Source organism: Ambystoma mexicanum, chromosome 13 (assembly GCF_040938575.1).
Source record: "Ambystoma mexicanum isolate Mex_15411 chromosome 13, UKY_AmexF1_1, whole genome shotgun sequence".
NCBI lineage: Eukaryota > Metazoa > Chordata > Amphibia > Caudata > Ambystomatidae > Ambystoma > Ambystoma mexicanum.
Genome location: NC_090938.1, coordinates 821,907,003 through 821,927,750, shown reverse-complemented (window position 1 = coordinate 821,927,750; position 20,748 = coordinate 821,907,003). Strand labels below are relative to the sequence as shown.

The window sequence follows — 20,748 nt, the reverse complement described above, 5'->3', positions numbered from 1 at the left end:
AAAGGAAGAAGACTCTCCGGCGGGAGATCTCCTCTGTCGTTGGGAAAAGTGGTGAGGTGGGCCAGCAGGGCTCCACCGGTGGTGGTGTCGTGGCAGGTCGGCTCAGCTTCTCCCTCGTCAGATTCTTAGGTCCTGTGGCGACTTCTGAAGTTCCAGTCCGCAAAGCCCTGCTTTTATGCAGAAAACCCCCATTCACTCAGCCTAGCTGTCACTCAAACATGCTAAGTGGTGAGCCGAGGCCAATCAGGATGGAGTGCGACTTGAGTTGCCTAGGCAACTCAGTCCAGGGTGCCTAAATTCCCCTCGACCCCTCCTAAGTACCCCAGACAGAGTGGCACCACTTTGGAGGGCTTCTGTGGAGAAGCCCGCCAAAAATTGGAACAAAGGGCTCGACTTGGGTTGGAGTCACAGAAGAGAACACAAACGCCATTTTAGAATCAAGTTTTGGCAAAAAATACCAACCGGAGAATTAATATTAATTAAATAAACCGGCGGTATGTTTGAGGCTACCGTAAATAATTAAATAAAGATAGTAGCCTAAAACAATGGGAAATCCATTAGGAAAATATTCGCGGTTGAATATAAAAAGTAGTATCCACTGCCACCAGCCAAAACTCGATCAGGGGGGACGGAGACGTGCCCCCTCGACTAACAGACCCTGGAGCAATTGAATTGCCCCAGCCAGTACGTCCACAATATGATGGTTTGTACTGGTTCTGTTCAGAATTTAAGACTAGTAAAGTCAATGGTGACTTTACATGCCCTGGGAGACAGTAGTCAGTCCCAGGGTATGGAGTCTATACTGGGGGGTCACTATGACACCCCTGTGTCACTGCACTGAGGGTGCTGTGTAACACACATCCCAAAAACACATGAAGCCCTATGGAGTAAAAGACCCCATAGCCCATTAAACACATCTAGATTCAAAGAAACACACTCAAATCATGCCCAAGAGTGAGGGTAAAAGAGTCTCACTCTTGGCAGGAGAAAAAAATAAACCCCAAAAATCCAGCAAAGCTGCGGGGGGACTCACTAGGTTAGGAAATTCAGCCTAAACAGAGAATTCTCCCTAACACACAGGTCATTGTTTCAGACCGCGGATCGTAATTTACATCTTGTTTTTGGTGATCCCCGACTAGACTCCTTGGTATTGACACCCATTTCTCCTCGGCTTATCATCCGGAAAGTGATGGGCAGACCGAGAGGCTGAATCAGGCTCTTGAACAGTACCTCTGCTGCTTCACCCTCCAGTATCAAGACTCCTGGCTCAATCTGCTCCATATTGCTGAATTTGCATATAACAATTCATGTCATTCATCTACTGGTTTTTCCCCTTTCTATTCCTTGTATGGCCAACATCCACGTGCCCTTCCTCTCCCTGATTTTTCCTCTGCTACTCCTGCGGATAATGCCTGTGCCCGCAATCTAGTCACAGTTTATGCCCAGACCCTTGTCCACTTACGTGAAGCCCAAGCGGTAATGAAGACGAAGGCGGACAGGAAGCGGGTGGCAGCTCCTGACTATCATGTGGGTGACCGCGTTTGGTTATCTACTCACCATTTGCATATCACTGGCTGTCGCAAATTTATGCCCCGTTTTGTTGGCCCTTACAAGATTGCCAAGATCGTGAATCCTGTGGCTTTGCGACTTTCTATACTCTCTGCTTGGCGTATTCACCCGGTTTTCCACATTTCCTTGCTCAAACATTGCTCTGCTCCTACCCGTATCTGTGCCCCTCCTGCCCCTGTCTCTGTGTCCTCCCCTGATGTTTATGAGGTCAGTGCCATTCTGGGTTCCCGTTTTTGCAGGGGTCGACTGCAGTACCTCGTGGACTGGTTGGGTTACGGTCCTGAAGACCGATCTTGGGTCCCTTCCCGGGACGTCTATGCCCCTCTTCTGGTTGCACGTTTTCATCGGGATAATCCTTCCAGCCCACAGGGTCGTGGGCCTTTGAGGGGGGCTCTGTCACATCTCCCACCACACGCTCTTCTACACATTCCATGGGTGCCCGAATTAACCCACTTGCAGTCTCCATCCACCAGGGGATTCAATACTCACGGGCTTGTACACAGAAATGACGACCTCTCGGCAGACATGTGAGAGCGCTGTGGGGCAGACCGGGTGTTTTCCGACCTTCCCTCCGTTGGCAAATGAAGTGGAGACTCCCGTTTGCTTGGAACAATCGACATCGTTCACAGAGATCCATGCATCACGTGACAGGACCAGCACAACATTCTGGCATCACGTGACGACCCTCACGTTCCCACGCTTTTGTCTTCCACATCACACAACTTTGGAATACCATTCCACTGGATATCAAATCTACACCCACCTTCCAACCTTTCAGAACTAAGGTCATCACCTGGTTACTCAACAATTAACCTACCATGATTGAATGCATACCTCTTGCTTGATTGTATTTTGCACCATGCCAGCATATTACTGTCTATGCACGAATTGCTATATTACTGTCTATGCACGAATTGCTATCCTGTCTTGTATACCTTTGCTTCATCACTGTATAATTGTACCCTACCTTGCCTGTAACTCGAAGATTAAGCGCCCATATACCTTTGGGTCAGGTGCGCTATACAAATTAATAAACAAACAAACAAACAAACGTGATCACTCCTAACAGTTCAAATGCATTGGAAGACATGGAAGCGTTGCTTCACAGCTGATTTCCTCAGGACTGTTTGGCGTTTTGTTCGTTTCTTGGATTCTTGATTCTACGACCACGGACTGTTATACGGATTGCTTTGTCTTTGCCCTACATACAACATCGTTTTGGACATTGTTTGGTTACTTTGCTGGAATCAGACTCTGGATTCTGTTTATCGGACTGCATTACGGATCTGTCTTTGCTTGGAACTCCAGGCCTTTGGCCTTCTGCAGGCGTTTGCCTGGGGGTACACTCTAGCCACGAACTACGTTTTGTGCACTTCGCATTACTTCAAGCGTTCATCGCTTAACCAACCCTCACTGGAAACCTGCCTTCACGTTCCCTGTCCATCCTTCATCACACTTTGGGCGGCAATCACCATGCTTTAGGCAAGCAGTGCTCCTATTGTTTCTTACTGTATCTATCTGCCACGTTACCTCTCGACTAATTACCCATTGCCTTACAGCGCTCAAGGGGTCCTTTTGGCAGTTCCTGGTTCCGGATCTGACAGTTCACTACACACCTGTGGCCTCAAAGATTGCACTGGCATTGAATATTTTACTGCCTGTGTAGTACTTGGAGACAGAGGTATTTAATGTGCACGACCATCAAGATTCAGAACACCAGTTCCTAAGCGGGTGGGACATGCAGGTTTGGGGACAGTGCTCAGTGGCTAAATCTATTTGCAAAGACAAGATACTGTGCTGTGACACTGTCCCAGGAGTCATCTGCAAGCCTACAACGTAGCCTATACTTCATTGCATCATATAAGGTAGCTCACTTTGTCTGGCTGTGACTCCAGAGCATGAGCTGATATAAAGGGGGGCACCCGCAACTCCCAATCATCTCTGAAGGAGAGGGAAACCACACTCATCCCCCCCCCCCCAACCCCCAAGCCTCCCAATCAACCTTGTCAATACCAGGGAGACCACATGCTACCCCCCAATCATCCGTGACAATGAAATGAAGACAGCACGCTACCCCACAATCCCCCGCTGCTAGATACCCTGCATTCACCAATGACAGGAACACAGAGCTACAGTCATGTCCTTTAAAAGGCACTCACCATCTCCGTCCACCTTATAGGCAAAGGTCACCATAAGTCCAAAGGGGATCTTCTCCTTGTAGCCCGGTACGGACAGGTATGTCCGTCCCGACAATGGACGGCTCTCCACCTGCCGAGAGAATATAGACAAGGAACGGTCAGCTGAGGAGCCAGGCATACAATCCATGCAAGACCATCAGCAAACGTGAAGGGGACCAGTAATGGGAAGTCAGGATGGGGGAGGGGAGAGTGGAGGTGCTTTGAAACAGATGCCAATGCCTCTCAGCACTAGAGAAGGTGGGGTGCTGAAGGTAAGGAACGAGAGCAAGCTGTGTGAGGGTCCTGTGCTGCAGCAGTAACGAGAGATGATTCTGGTCAGACTGAGGTGCCCAAGTAGAGTGGTGGGTCGTTTCCAGTGCTGGAATATCAAGTGGTGCTACAGGGTGGTGCCTCCATAGCAGCATGAATCTAATGCGATGGTGAGTGGGGGAGAAAGGACTTCAAGGAAAGATGGGGAGAATGAGGTCATCATAACAGAAGTACCCACACAGACCTCAATATCCGAAATCGTAGACCTCAGCGCACACGACCAGTTGACAAGCTGCCGCCGTCGGTACAGCAACCCCTCCTCGTGCAGTCGCACAAATGCCTCTGTGACAGCCTCCGAAAACTTCTAAAGGTGGAAAAGAAAAGCAAGGATGTTAGGCAAGATTGTGTGCAGTATTCTTTGGAAGACAACAGCAACCTTGGCCTCCTGGCAATAGGAACCCAACCTTTGGTATAAATCTGTACTACACAGTTTGGTAGCGTGTTGAGCAGCCAGGCTTATCACAAGAAGGGTCAATGTGAGGTGTAAGGGAGTTACACAGAGTTTCACAGGGACAGTTATTCAAATAAACACTTACACACAAGGTTTCTAGATTAAACAATTATTAATTTATTTAACAGTCAGTTATATAACCCTTCTTCGGAAGGGAGCAAAACATGTAACAACTATAATATACTTCAAAACACACTTGGTTTCTTTAAATCAGATAATGCCCATTGGGGGTGGCACACAGACACTTCCTACACCCTCAGGCGACTTAAATAGCTAGGACAGTGTGGACATTGATTTATCACTGGTACATTTAGAGCAATGCTGAGTTTGGTGCAAAGGTTAGATTGGGGAATAAAAGAAAGGTTAACAAATAATTCATTAACTGGTTGGTACTTTTTAAACCTTCCAATGTCAAGTAAATGTTACCCTTTCCTGGAGGAAAGGTAAAGGCACAGTGTCAGAGGTAAGAAGAGTCTCTCAGGGAGCCAGGACAGCCAATGGTAGTTGAGCAAAGTCTAGGGGAGCTGGAGATCTCCTTTGCAGGTAAGTAAAGGTCTTGCACAATGTTTTTAGAAAGGTTTGTAGAAATAAGAGTCACTTGAAGGGCCACAAACTGGGAGGCTTGTGAGGGGCAAAGCTGCAAGCAACTCTACAATGGCAACCAAGACAAGTCTCAACTGAGAACAAGTAAGGCTACACAACAAGAGGCAGTCCTATTAGGTTTACAGTACCTTTGGTTAGAAAAATGGTTCCAGCTGGCTTCTGTTCCTGTACAGCTCTGCAGATCCTGGTGTTCCTGGGCCTAAGTTGTGGGGACAAGAGGGAGGATGTCTGGGGACGTCTGCAATGCAATGGGAAGGTCAGCAGCAGCAATGGGCAAACTTCAATTCAGTGGCACTTCGCGGTTTCAGCTCCTCGCGTCTACAGCAAATAGCAACACTGCGGTTCTCGGATACCACTTCAGACTTTGCTCGAATCAGGGGTACAGCAATCTGTTGCGGTGACTCAGGCTTGGTCAGTCCTGCTTCAGGGAAGTCCAGAGGATCATCCTGGCGCACAGGTCGGACTTCAAAGCAATCCGCTCAGTTTGGTGTTCCTCTCCCTGGCACTTCGGTTCCAGCAGCAGTGGAAGTACAGCCAGCTCCGAGAGGATGTCAAAATGAGTTCACTTTGGGCTTGATTGGTCCCACCAACCCAAGGGGAGATGTCGTTGTTGCAGGGCTTCTCTAGTCGAAACGAATTTGGAGCTTCAGCACAGCAGCAGGTCTTCACCGGGCAAACCAACGGTCCAGGAGTTGCAGCAGTCGTCTCTTCCAAGTTCTTCTTCGGATTCCTTCGTCCAGTGGTCAACTCTGCCTTCCAAGCCAAAAAGCCTCACCTTTTAGGCAGGTTTCTCCCATTCATTCCAGCCCAGCTGTCAATCACACAGCAGGGTGGCTGTCCTCCAAGGACAGCCAACCGGCCAATCACCTTTGGGTGTATTCCTGTAACCAAGGGGATTAAGCACAGGGAGTTTCGGGCACCGCCCTCACTTCCTGTCCCTGCCAGACATACTGGAGCCAGAGGCAGGCTTCAATTTTGAATCCTGCCAAAGGCAAAATGAACAAAGGGACTAAATCTGGTTTGGCGCACAGAGTAAATCTCAAGAAGGACCTTTCTACAAATAAAAGGCGAAAAAAGAAGACCGGGCCATTTTGACAAAATGGGTACCCATGGGTGACTTAGTGCAGATGCGAACGCAGGCCGCAGTAAAAACACACAATGGTTGTAAAAAGTAAACCACTGCCACCAGCCATTAATTCTAGAAAAGGTAACATAAATGTTACATGAGAAACTAGACAAAGGGGTAAGTAACCCCTCCAGCACCCTATGGTAAAATAGTGTGTGCTGGGTCTAGAAAGTTACAAAGTAAAGTCAGTTGCACTTCACTGCTCTGGGAAACAGTAGTTTGTCCCACCGAAGGTATTTAAAACTCTGGGAAATCTGAAAGACTTCCCTGTGTCACTGCACTAAAGGTGCTGTGTGACACAATGTAAAAAGATGATGCCTGTGGAGTTTTTCAGACTCCAAAGTCAAAAGAAACAGAGTCCAAATCACAGAAAGAGTGGGAAAAAGGTCTCATTCTCTCCAGGTTAGAAATTAAAAGTCCTAAAGTCCAGCAAAGGAGCTGGGTGTCTCTAAGGTAGAAGGGAATTAGCACATTTCTGAGAATCCTCCCTAACAAAGGAAAATTATGGAATATTTAATGATGTAGCAAGAAGCGAGCGATTGCAGAAATCCGATCACTGTTCAGCAGTCTTCTTACAGTCCTTCCTACTCAAATGTAGTTTTGTACAGAGCGCAATATTGAGGGTTTGCCAATGTTGGCGGGTAACAACAGAAATCCAAGGATAATCCGGCAAGAATCACACAATGTGATTAGTAATTGGAGAAGCCGGGATGAGAAATCAACTCTCTCCCAGAAACATCTGCTTTTGCATTAGACCAACTCTGAACTAGAAAGCATTTCCAATAGCCAATCTGCTAGGCCACATCCCCCTCCCGCAGGTTACCCACTGGGCCATGCCTACTGTACCTAACGTAGCAACCACACTGGTACTCTTGGAAGCATAGGTCATATTGCTCTTATTTATTGAAAAATAATGTTTCATCAGAAACATCTCACAATAGATCAGAGCAATCCAGTGATTGGGGGCTTAGCATGAGTGTGTAGAGTGTCCCAGTTAGTCATGGGATCGCAGTGGGAAATAGAGTGAGAACAATACAGAAGAAACTGGTAGCCTTATATACATACATTGAACAGCTAATTTAATTGTGTGGAAATCGATGGTCAGGAGGCCTATACAGGATGCCCAGAAGGCTGGATTTAGAGAGGGTTGTTCACGATTTATTTCTATATAGGTCAAACAAACATGATGCAAATAAACAAAAGACTAAGTCTCTCACACTGTGATACCATCTCACCTAGACCCAGTGGCATTGTGGGTCTTCCAGGGGTACCTTAACCCACTATTCTCCTCTCTGTATTCATGGTTGGATGGTCTCTTGGTCAGTCGCACTGTCACCTCGGTCCTTTGAGCCTTCATCCTTCCTCCGCTCTGGGGATCCTTCTTACTTAGGCTTTTGACTTCCTTCACCACCACTCCTGCTACTTCTACTCTGTCCATCCTGTCTGGATCTCGTTCTTCGTCCCACATCCTAAGACTGCCCTGGTCCAACCTGGCCTCCTCTTACCTTCCTGTTCCAACTGGCTAAGCGATTGCTCTCCTCGGCTGATGTTTCTTCTAATCCCGTTATACTACCACCTCCTCATTTGATGATGTTTGTACTGTAATTGACTCCATCACCTCCTAATCGCCCCATCGAACGTGTTCAAACGCTGCCCCACTGCTCGCAACCACCTTCTCCAATGACGCATACTGCTCAACTGAGAGTATTTCCATAGTATGTACTCTCCTCCCCATCAGTGGCAATTCTATTGAGGGTCTGCACATGGGGTTTTTGATTAGGGAAGGTTGGTTGATTGGCTACTCTCCATGAGCACACCAGCGGTTGTTGTGGACTGCATGGACGGAGCGAAGCCTATAACTGGCCTGTCCACCATCTTGGGTTTTAATCTTTCTTCCCAGACCCTCCCAGATGCTTTCTGTGCTGAGCTCTTCAATGCTTCAAGCGTGTGGTTTAAAGGCTGGAAACAGAGGATTCTTTTGAAACACTGTTTTACGGATCATGCAGGAAAATATGAACATTGTTTCGCTTGGGGAGACAGCGCTTGTTGGGAACAAGACTCAAACTCTTCCTCCCATGCTGAACAATATTGAATCTGTGGAATCGTGAACTCTCTGAGAAGAGTCCTTTGAACAAAACACCAACATTTATTGTTGAGTGGAGAGAAACAATTTCCCTTAAAGCATTGTTTTTCCATGTTGTAGTTTTGGATCTGCTCGGTTAGCGCTTCAGGATCTCCCAGTTGGGGAGGGGCTAGACCAGTATGATCCTGCAAGGTCGCAGAAGGCTATTGGGCAGGGGCAAAGGTTTCAGGGCTGGTCTGCCTTACTGGACTAGTAGGATGGGAAGTCCTAAACCCTCCCCAAACTGGTCTGTGGTATTTCACAAGTCATCTAACTCAGTTAAAAGACGACTCTGATGCACAGATTGGATCACTGCTCGTGAGTTATTAACAAAGCATAAATTACATCAGGATCTGTTTCTAGAGTATAAAAATGGGGGCTTCTACCTTGGTACTTAAAGAAAGAAATTCCCTAAAAAGAATTGAAGACAGCAATTCATGCAAGTCAGGTTTAATCCGATATGAATACATGAGATTTTAAGTATTAGAAACAAGACTGCTCCTTCATATTTTTGAGGTCGCTTTTGCAAGCAACTCTTCGTCCTAGAAGCCTTAAAGCACATTGGGCCTCATTACGGGTCGGGCGGTCCGGAATTGACAGTGGTGGTAAACCCGCCGCCACTGTTAATTCCGGACTCCCGATCCCGAGTCCTGCAGGTCTGACCTGGCGGGTTGAACACCTCCCGCCTGCAGGCGGACGTGGAAACACCGGCACCATCACAAGATGGTGCCGGTGTTTCCACTTCCCCATTCCTATGTCCTATGGGACTCAATGGGAATGGGAATTAACACCATTCCGCCTCTGTGACTCCCGGGACACCAGGGCTGTAATGCCCTGGTATTTCCGGGAGTCACGGAGGCGGAATGGTAATACGAGTCTGGCAATAACCAGGCGGTTTTACCGCCGTGGTTACCGCTGGACTCGTAATGAGGCCCATTGTCATCTACTGTTCAAAAGTTGCAGAATGTCGGCAACTGTTCTTTGGTAAATGTGTCCATAACCAAAGGCTCATTGATAATGACCTTTTTTGCCAGGTTCATTGGTCTCAATGACAATTATGGCCTTTAGATTTTTAAAACATCTTGAATTGACTAACATATAACCTTGTTTTTTATTCAATATTTTAGACCTTTCAATAGATGCACATAGACCATCCTTTAGTAGCTTATGCAAGGCTTATGAAATATTGTATCTGTCATTTCTTTATTGATGTTTAGGTCTATGAAATGATTAAATTAATGTTATAAATGACTTAAATTTAGATGATTTAGATTGTATGCAATTAGGTTGTTTTTTTATATGTGTTTTTGTCAAAGGTATAGTAAAACTGTGTGGCACTGTGGTTGTTCTCTGCCATGTGACATGGACCAAGGTTGGGTGGCCAGTGGACCCTCCTCTTTTCACCCGCAGACCCAACATCTACTGGTTTGGTGCGTCACCCCCCTCCCCCTGACACCCTCTGCCTGTGTCACCTCCTGTGTAACCCCAGAACCCTGAAGGGGACTTTATCACACAAAGGAGGGCTGGAGCACAGTGGGCAGGGAATTCCCCAAGGTAGAGGAGATGTTGTTTTTGGGGCTAATTTCAATTTCAGACTCGTGGCAATGTTCTTAAAACGAGGGCGAGGGAGCTTGAGATGTATGGAGCATCGAGAGTGAAGGAGGGAAACCGAGAAGCAGCCCTAGGTGGGTTGGCAATAGAGAAGATCAAGCACAACACTGGAACGCAGTGTACAGGGTGTGGAATATTGGAAAACCGAGGTAACCAGATCAGGGGGCGAGCCCATGGACAGAGATGGGAACGTTGCTAAGGGCTGGATGATGCATAGAGAGCCACCTGGCATGGAGGCAGAGGGCAGAGGTAGGAGAAGGTATGACGAGTGTTGGCTGAAAAGTTGAATCAGAAAAGGAGTACAGAGGAAGGCCCAAATGGAGGTGGGAGCAGGAGTGAAGAATGCCGAGTACGAGAGGAGATATGAGAGTTTTACTGGCGTGTCTGACGAAGCCCCATTTTGGAGGATGGTGATGGGATTGGGGAGAAATAGAGTGTCGAGTGCCACCAATCACTCCTTCATTAATTCCTTTAGGAGATACAGCAAGGATACACGGTCCATCATTGGTCTTGGCTTGAGTTACCTGTGGATATCCTGGGCGAATATAAATCAAGGGAAAGAAGGAGCAGAGGAGGTAGGAGAAAGGGGATAGGAGGAGAAGGTAAGTAAAGAGATGCAAGGAGGAGCAGAATAGTGTTGAGGACCGTTAAGGAGGAAAGGAGACTTGGGAAACAGATGAGCATGAAGAAGGTGAATGTTACAGAGAAGGAAGGAGATAATGTCAAGGCAGAAGGGGCCATAGACGCAAGCCGACCTGGCTGATACCCAGAACCCTTCGAACACTCCTAGCTTGGTGGAAGAGCAGTACTCAAGGAGATCTCGGATAACCTGTCAAGCAGTTAAGCCGAACAACCTCAGGGCTCACCAGGATCCTGCCAAAGAGCTCAAAGTATCTGATGACAATTTTCGGGCTAAACAAACTAAGGCGCCAGGAATGGTGGTATCTGTATTTCCTGAAGGTGAACTGCGACATCTTGAATTCACCTACGAAATACAAACAAGCATCCTTCCAGGAAAGAAGGGCGGCTACTTAAAACCCTAGGAGACTGTGAGACTGTTTGCTTCCCGCAGAAGGCGGACTCTATAGGAGAGAGGAACAGACTGAAGTGCACAGTCTCACAGAGCAGGCCGATGGATGCTGGAATATAGTGTTCCATCAATTCTGGCTCATCTAGAATAAACATATACATTATTATCAAATTCGGGGGAAACTGGCAAAATAAATATGGGTATGAAGGGAAAGGTGTAAAGTGAGGGGTGTGAAGTGTTAAAAGAAAGGGGTGGAAAAGGAGCAGGGAAAAGTCAATAAACAAGATGGGAAGTAAAAGATTTGCTGAAACACACACCTAATTTTTGTTGAACCAGTAACTTTGGTGTCCCTAAAACCTTAGCTTCCCTTTTTTAATAAATACCCTTGAACTTTAGAACTCTGCTTCAAGACATCTGTTGACCCCTCAGCCTGTGACAAGTGGTGGGTAAGGCCAGAGCGGAACTTCCTCCTTTTTATCAGGTTCAGTCTCGCAGCTGTGATGGTGGTGGTAAGGAACTGCCAGAGCTTGAGATTGGTGTCAAATAGGTCATCAAGGTTGCAGGCCCCGGGGGCTGGTGGCAAAGGCCAGGAGGAAAAGGGAAGGGGAGCATGCATTGAGTATTAGAGGGCGGGAGGAAGTAACAGGCGCACGCATGTTTCACGGGCGTGCCATACTGAGTGTTTTGCAGAGAACCAGGACAGATGTAAGGGAGAAGAAGATCTACTTGTCAGACACTAAGAGGGGGCAGCAAAAGCCAAAGGAATAAATGAGCTCTCCAAGAAAGAAGACATAAAGCGAGGACAGCCACTGGCAGAGGGAAGGGATTGGGGTGTTAATGTTCTATGAGCTAGAGAAGGATTGATCTGACAAGTAGGAGGCCATCCACGCAAAGATGCAGTCATGGAAGCTGAGCTGGGAGAGGGTGAAGAGGACAGCGTGATGGTGAACAGTATCAAAGGCTGCCAAGAGGTCAGAAGGCTGCACCAAATTTTCTCTGCTGCCAAGATGCATCAGACGTTGCAGCTCGGCCAGTATCTGAAGTTACCAGACCTTTCAAGAGAGAAACAACAGACTATTGTGCCCTTTCCTTAAATCCACTGGCCAGAGCTGTTTTTCAAGCCTCAAAAGGACCCCAGCCCGGCGAGATTACTCAGGAGGATGTCTCAGCAGGATAGCTCAGGTGCAACACACTCGCCTTGGAAGCAAGACGACACAGGTTCGATCCCAGGGTCAGCGCTTAGAAACCGCTGGGTATTAAGCGAGTTATAAATAACCAATTATAATTATTTATAATAACACCCTGCTCACCTCTGTAAGCATCAGTCATGAAAAGGTGGCAACATCGGAAAGCCCTAACTATTTCTAAAGGACAGTGCCCAAGGATTACTTAATTACCGAGAACTGTACATGTTTTGTTGGGACTCCAAAGAGTTAATTTCTGATCTGAACCATGATTGCTGCAGAACACCTGCAATTGCCAGGTAGTGTAACCACACCAACTGCGAACAGGAAAGTTGCACCATACCCCAGCTAAGGAGAGCTTATCCTTCATCTGGGGCGGCGGCGGCTCCAGTGTGTCTCCCAGTCATGCTGCGTTCTTGAAGCACTTCAATGTCACCACAGACACCGCCACCGAGGACCCGACACAAATAATGCCACTGGAGAAGTTGGACTTGTCAAAGAAACTAGCGTTTGCCTATCGCAGATACAGACCAATGCAACGGAGTTCTCTCTGTAACGCTGCAGGGCAACACAACATAAGGATCTAAAAGTGGCACACAGGTCAGCGAGAAAGCTGGCAAACCTTGCGGTTTAGGTGTTTGAAAAAGTTGACATGGCTGCGAGGAGGAAGAAGAAGAGATGTCCGGCGGTGCATAAGTGCTTTGTTTATGACGACTAGTGGAATCTATTATATATGAACATCCAAAATGGCGCGTGGGGTAAACGGAATGCTGGGAAACCATGCGTTTATCATGCCGGTGGTAGTGCATCAGAACGGCAGGAAATCTTGAAAAGGCATTACAAAATTACTGAGTTTAAAATAGGGTATTATGGTTGCGAGGAAAATTAGAATAGTTTGGCAATGTGCTGATTTTTATGTGGACTAGTGAAATGTATTACATAGGAGGTTCCACAATGGCATGTAGCAAAAGGAAAGCCATTTAACCACGTGGTTATCATGACGGTGGAAGCAACACATTGAGTCTCATTACGAGGAGTGCGATAGATGGTTAACGGCGCCGGTAGAGCTGCCGGCGCTGTTAACCCTCTACCACCTCATTACCAGGTCTGCTAGTGGGTCACTCTAAGGACGTCTGGTAAAACCAGGCCTCCTTATCGGGACCCGCTAGCAGACCAGGATGCTAACAATGGGCCTGTCATTAACAGGCCCATAGTTAGCATCCTCCCCATTCCTATTGAGCCCTATGGGGGCTCAAATGGGGATGTACCGGGTCCGGGTTCCAGGTATAGGGAATTACCGGGCCCTCCAAGGTCGGAATGGCCCGGTATTTCCTCATTCCAGTAACCCGGAACCCGGTATGGGGGTAGCCATGCCACTAAAAGTGGCATGGCTACCTCCATACACGTAATGAGGCCCATTGAAATAAATGGTATGCCAAGAACATAAGATAAAAACAATGAGTGGATATAATGCAAAGTAAATGAAGGCTAGAAAAACAATGTAAATGAGGCAGTGTTCTAAGTTATTACATGAAGTAATATTTACTGGATAAACAAAGGTTTGTTTAAAAGAATCTCTTGGATTTTAATTTTGTCTTTTGTTCCGATTTCATTTCCTTTTGGTCGGATAACTCAGCCCTGAGGAAGCTTGCTGTGGATATCAAATTCGATTAGTAGCTACTCACTTAGTAAAACACGAGTAAACATGGATGTTAGAACAATTATTAGCATATTCAGTAATAGAATAGATATTAGGATTGTGATGTTGAGGTACTTCATTAATCTTGAACAGAAGAAACCTTAAGTTTGCTACCAAACCATCACTTTTCTTTGGATGGTCATGTTTTGAACTCGGTTATAAAAAATCAAAGGTCAAGTAATGTGTCCTATAAAAAGTACTGAATACATTCTCAGTTTCAAAATATTCTAGCGCAAATATTCATTGTGCCTCTTTTGTATGTAAAATTATATTAAGTAGATTAACACCAGCATGTGGAGTGTTATAGGACAAGTGTTTGCAGCGAAAGTTAAGATTACTTATATTGAATAGGGAGGATGGATTTGAAATATGGTAGCACAACTCACCCGTTTACAAAAGCACCTGTAGAGTGAGGACTGGAATATCGCCAACACAGCCAATCACAAGCCAGTGCATCTCTCCCATTCACTCCTAGGAGAGCCTACCCCTGGTTAAGCAGATTCCATTCCTCTGTCTCTCCCATTCACTCCTAGGAGGGCTGACCCCTGGTTAAGCAGATTACATCCCTCCGTCTCTCCCATTCACTCCTAGGAGGGCTGACCCCTGGTTAAGCAGATTACATCCCTCCGTCTCTCCCATTCACTCCTAGGAGGGCTGACCCCTGGTTAAGCAGATTCCATTCCTCCATCTCTCCCATTCACTCCTAGGAGGACTGACCCCTGGTTAAGCAGATTCTATTTCTCTGTCTCTCCCATTCACTCCTAGGAGGGCTGACCCCTGGGTAAGCAGATTACATCCCTCCATCTCTCCCATTCACTCCTAGGAGGGCTGAGCCCTGGTTAAGCAGATTCCATTCCTCCATCTCTCCCATTCACTCCTAGGAGGGCCGACCCCTGGTTAAGCAGATTCCATTCCTCCATCTCTCCCATTCACTCCTAGGAGGGCCGACCCCTGGTTAAGCAGATTCCATTCCTCTCTCTCTCCCATTCACTCCTAGGAGGGCCGACCCCTGGTTAAGCAGATTCCATTCCTCCATCTCTCCCATTCACTCCTAGGAGGGCCGACCCCTGGTTAAGCAGATTCAATTCCTCTGCCCCTCCCATTCACTCCTAGGAGGGCTGACCCCTGGTTAAGCAGATTCCATTCCTCTGCCCCTCCCATTCACTCCTAGGAGGGCTGACCCCTGGTTAAGCAGATTCCATTCCTCTATCTCTACCATTCACTCATAGGAGGGCCGACCCCTGGTTAAGCAGATTCCATTCCTCCATCTCTCCCATTCACTCCTAGGAGGGCCGACCCGTGGTTAAGCAGATTCCATTCCTCTATCTCTCCCATTCACTCCTAGGAGGGCCGACCCCTGGTTAAGCAGATTCCATTCCTCTGCCCCTCCCATTCACTCCTAGGAGGGCCGACCCCTGTTTAAGCAGATTCCATTCCTCTATCTCTCCCATTCACTCCTAGGAAGGCTGACCCCTGGTTAAGCAGATTCCATTCCTCTGTACCGTTGAGGTCCGTCCAGGTGGGTAAAGATCCCAGATATTCTGCTGGACATTAGACATTCACTGTCACCTTAAATACAAAATTGAAAAAATCTTCCCAGTAAGTTTCACTCATCTTCAACCGCTCCAAGATAGTCGCCCTTCAGAAGATAAACTATTTTGATAGAAGTCCATGTGCGGGCAACCTCTTATTGAACATTGCCATCCTAAGAGTTGCCACTAACAGCTCAGCAACAACATTAGCCAAGGAAAGCTTAAAAGCTTACAGGTCATCCTAGTATCCAAGATGTGGGCCAGTCTCCCCAGAACAAAAGGAAGAATGCTTGCATGAACAAAATGTGTGTGGGTGGGTGGGTTTGCCATTTATGCCTGTTTGAGAGTGTGTGTATCACAGTATGCCTGCTGATAAGTGGGGGAATGTGTACCCATCCTTGAGCCCTTGTGAGTGTGCCACTTTCTGCCTATTTGAGGTGCTTATAGATGTGGGTCTGGGTGCATGTGTGTATCAATGAGTGCCACCAGCTGTCTGTGCGTATAACTGAGTGTTTCGGAGTGTCTGAATGCTCGTCCCACTCTGCAAATTGGCCAACACCCGTGAGCGGTATAATTGCTTTACAGGATAGTGTAGAAGAAGCAAAGCACTTTAACAGTATTTTTGCAGCTTGATATGTGAAAATCTGTAACAATGCTGCAAAACGTGCACCTTGGCAATATGTGCAATGTGGAGACTGGTATTCTAGAAGTAGTTGCTTTACTGGGGCAATATGGTATCATGACTATATTTTTTATCTGAGAAAGCTGTACTAACAGCTAACCCTGCAGAAACCGTAACATGGTTGTCTGTTGCCTGAACTGACTCTAGCACAGTACACTGACCTGTTAGTGTTTACAACAGTCCATGCATACTGGAGCAGCACCTCTGACCCGTTAAGCATCGTAGGCATATTTGATCAGCTGTGGGCATGTTGAGCAGTGCCTCAATATATTGATCAGCACCACTGCAATACTTGTGCATCACTGTGGCACAATTGAACAGCACCCTAAATTATTTGAACAGCAGCCTTGCCTATTAAAAGGAACGCCTCTAGCAGATGCCATGCACAGCACCCTAAAGCAGTGATGGCCGCACATTGCCATAAAAGAGCAGCAATATAGATGGCATTTTATTTTCTGGCATGCAGGCATGCAGAGGGTGAACAGCTCTTCCTGAAAAAGAAACAGTGACCAGCGCTGTAGCTCCTGGCACAGTATTCACTAGGGGGCTGTTACTCCTGCAATAGGAATACCTGAAACAGTATTCACTAGGGGGCCGTTACTCCTGGAATAGGAATAATACCTGGCACAGTATTCACTAGGGGATGTTACTCTCGTAATAGGAATAGTACCTGAAACAGTATTCACTAGGGGGGCTGTTACTCCTGGAAAAGGAATAATACCTGTTGCAGTATTCAATTGGCACAGTATTCACTAGGGGAGCTGTTCCTCCTGGAATAGGAATAATACCTGGCACAGTATTCACTTGGCACAGTATTCACTAGGGGGGGATGTTGCTCCTGGAATAGGAATAATACCTGGCACAGTATTCACTAATGGGGCTGTTCCTCCTGGAATAGGAATAATACCTGGCACAGTATTCACTAGGGGGGCTGTTACTCCTGGAATAGGAACAAACTTGTGCATGAGATGGGCCCTCATTCTGCTGACACACAAAACATATGTGCTTGGTGTGCTACTAGTATTTTGATTGGCGCATAGTTTTGCGACCGGATGGGTTTCTGACTTTCCCCTGCAGCAAGAGTCTAAGTATACGCCTAAGGTTTTTACATCTTTAGCAATAGTTATGATGTTCCCGTCGATAAAAAAGGATTTGTAGGAGTCGTTGGGTTTAACCGAGATTGTGTGCCGATAAGGAGCATCACCATCCTTGTTAGACAGCACCATGCCAGTCCCCCTCACCCTGAGAAGACATCATACCTATGAGAAAGCATTTCAGAATTTACCTGGCAGGGACGCGTGCCCATCCAAGGAGACAAACACACCAACCTTTGCCTGAGAGCAAAGCTTTTCAATCTCCTCCAGCAGGAGGAAGGTGCATTGCACAGAGGAGACCCTTGATGCAGCCTTTGCATGTGGCCCTCAACTCTACTCACATGATCCATAGTAAAGCAGGCCCTGTCCCAATCCAGGGAAGCGCCAAGGGTCCGAAGCTGGTGGAAGATCTCGTCCCCCTTCCTAAAATTGTAGAAACAAAGAACAGTGTCATGGGGAAGTAAGCAATAAAACATCACATGACAAGTAAGGATCAGCAATGGGAGCCAGGCAAGACATGTCAAAACCAGTGAAAGAAGCAGTGAGACAATTCACAGACGCGCCACTGCAGAGTGAACCAGTCTTTCTTGCAAGTTTATCCAGTCATGAGTCTTTTTTCTGCATGCAAGTCTGGTTGGGTGGGATTTTCTTGTATATCTAGGTTTGGGTGGTCAGGTTGCATCTTCATCTTTCTAAACCTGAAGCCTAAATCTTATGTGCCACAGTGAGTCTTTCTTCTAGAACCATAAGCCAACTAGTTATGGATAGTGTTTAGTCAGTCTCCATGTATGGTTTATCAAGCTGTTTGCCCTGTTTAGTATTGTATAAATGCCTACAACGGCTGCTGACCTGGTGCTCACTCACCCAGGGTGTGAAGATCCCTCGCTGAATGGAGGAGTGACAGTGGATTAATCAGGATTAGGCATTTCAGAGGCAGTGACCATGGAAGGCCAGTACAGGGAGCATCACCAGGGAAACGCAAAGCATGCCTAAGTGTGCAAACGCAGTGCAGTGGATCCATGCAATAGTACAGGCATCTCCCATCCTACACTACAGCTGCAAACTAATGCCAGGGCATAAGGCATATCATTATACCAGTCTTATTGCATCAGCGTCTTTATAGCGGTGCAAAAGAGAAAGGAAAGGTCAGGAGACAGCAAAGGCGCGCGGACCAATATGGCCTCCTCTACATTGATGATCGGCTCCATAACCCCACAGTATAAATGTGAAAAACAGCGGAAGCTTGCCTCCAACAACGTTCCTGAGTGGTGTAGTGAGGAACGGAGGATTACTGGGGCGAGAGGCACCATATTGCCACGCGAGAAGTGGAGAGGTGGAAGTGGATTAAGGGTGATATAGGAAGACACAGTTGGGCCTTGTGCACTGGTCTGAAAGGGGCGGGTTCACTCCACCAGAGGAACGGGACTGGAAACGGAGTGGCTCAGCGAGGGAGCTTACTGTATCCTCAGTGCCCCCAGTGATACCTGGTGAGCAGTGGGATCCTCTCGGCAGCTACGACCTTCCGAGGTAGTAGGCCGGGAGGGGGTGCTACGGTGAGGCCCAGATCAAGGTGCAGCAGTGCTGGTGCAGCATTCGGATTGGGGCACACACAAGCTACTGGTGGCATATGGAGGATAAGAAGAGGAGTTCCACCCCCATCCCCAGACTGTAGAACGGTATAGGATTTACCGAGCGAGAGGTAATTGAGGCTCATGCTGCGAAGCATGGAATGGAGGTTTGGCCAGTGCTTTGCGCTGGAAGTAGTGATGACGCCAGGCAAGTGAAAGCCCCATGTGAGTTGAAGGAATGGCTGATTGGGCTCAATAAGGAGAGCAGCTGGAATGAGAGCAACCCTTGTTGTTGCTGGGTGATTTTTTGAGCTACTCTGCTGATCTGGCCTAGGGGAGTGTGGACAGACAGAGTGAGGTTATCCCCCAGGTGTACATAGGCTGGAGTCTCAGAGGCTGAAGTGGGTACAGAAGAGGTATCCAGTCTTTGCAGAGGTATAGGTGCACTACCCAGATGACTGGGTAAGGTGTCCCTGGCTCAGGAGAGTTGAGCGGCCCACTTCAGAATCACTTGGCCACAAAAGAGGATGTGAACTGGTATACTCCAGGAGATAAAAGCGCTCAGGGGAGATATTCTGTTGCTGAACTCTATGGCAGAGTAGATGTTTTGCAAATCAATGGGAAGCTCTGGAGAACAATCGGCTGAAGGGGGACATGCTTGAAATCAACAACAATGTGATATTGTAGGCCCGGGAGCAGAGAGATGCGGAAGTGCCGTTGAAGGTAGATGACTTGGAAAATCTTGAAAGGAGGAATCATTTGAGGGTGATCGGCCTGAAGGAATCGACCTGAGAGACTCTGAGGGATGTAGAAAGGAATGTTAAAGGATATTGTGAAAGCCATGTTTTGCGACGTGAGGTGGCAATGTCAATTGATAGGGCACACAAAGGAGGGGCAGATCACAGTTGAGGTTCAAGATTTGTTGTGCGTTTGCATTACTATGGTGAAAAAAAACTGATGTACTGTTGAAGGCCACCAGCAGAAGGATATCCAATATGAAGGAGACTTTTGGGGATTTCAGCAGCCTTATGCTAGCTAGAAGGAGAGACTGTTGTCAATTTACACTCTGGCTGACTGGTCAAGGGATACGACGTCAATGGGCCTTTCTCTTTGCATTGATATTCGAAGTCGGAGGGGACTATTAAAGGATCACATTGCGAGAGGAGGCATCTACAGTGCTTCAACATCTCATGCAATCATGTGATGGAGATGAAAACTCTGACGCTGGTTCAGGCTTCACCAGGAAGAGGGATCTCCCACGGGGGGCCCGAACCGAGAAAGAGTACTGGGGGAAAACTTTTTTTTTTTTTACTGGGGACACCTTCTCCCACCAATTGGCGATCCTGCCCTCTGCAGTTGCTGGGATGGGTGTGTTGGATAGGATGGCGGGCGGGGGGGCTGTCACAATAATATTTTCGTTTTTGAAGTGGTATTGGAAAGTTGGGGTTGATCCTTGAGGCTAATCTTTCAATGGGTGTCTCTTGTTTTGCAGGTGGTGGGTTTTCTTTCTGGGTTCTATGGGGGGGTGAACAAGGGGAATGGATGCAGAAATGGGGGGGAGAGGTCAAGGAGTGCGAGCGCTGAGAGGGTCGTTTAATGGAGGTATGGGTCAGATGATGGGGGAGGGGGCGTGGAAGGTGTACCATGGTGTTGATGGGTCACTTGAAGGAAGTGCACAAGGGGATGGTGATGGTAGGCACGCTGAATGTTAAAGGTCTGAATTCTCCAACAAAGAGGCCTCTGGTGGCTTGGGAGGTCAGACAGAGTCGGCTGGACATTTTTTAATTCAGGCAACTCGGCTGAGGATGCGGGAGGAACGTAATTTGGTGGGTGCCCAGGTTCGACAGGTTATTTGGCCCTCTGGACCAGCTAAGAGAAGTGGGGGTCGTCACCCCATATGGCACTCGCGTTCAAGGTGGAGAAAGTAATCAGGGCAATGGAGGGTAGGGTACTTGTGATGCAGTGGACCC

The 20,748-nt window shown here is 47.4% G+C and overlaps 1 protein-coding gene across 1 annotated transcript in view; it reads right to left on the bottom strand.

The window, feature by feature from the left end:
* VARS2 (valyl-tRNA synthetase 2, mitochondrial) overlaps positions 1 to 20,748 on the bottom strand; it is a 266,584-nt gene that overhangs the window by 157,675 nt on the left and 88,161 nt on the right. Inside the window, exons 8-10 of the mRNA XM_069635309.1 lie at positions 17,552 to 17,633; positions 4,261 to 4,380; positions 3,729 to 3,837 (exon numbers count right to left, since the gene is read on the bottom strand). Of these exons, the coding sequence (XP_069491410.1) occupies positions 3,729 to 3,837; positions 4,261 to 4,380; positions 17,552 to 17,633 (311 nt within the window). The remainder of the gene's footprint in view (positions 1 to 3,728; positions 3,838 to 4,260; positions 4,381 to 17,551; positions 17,634 to 20,748) is intronic.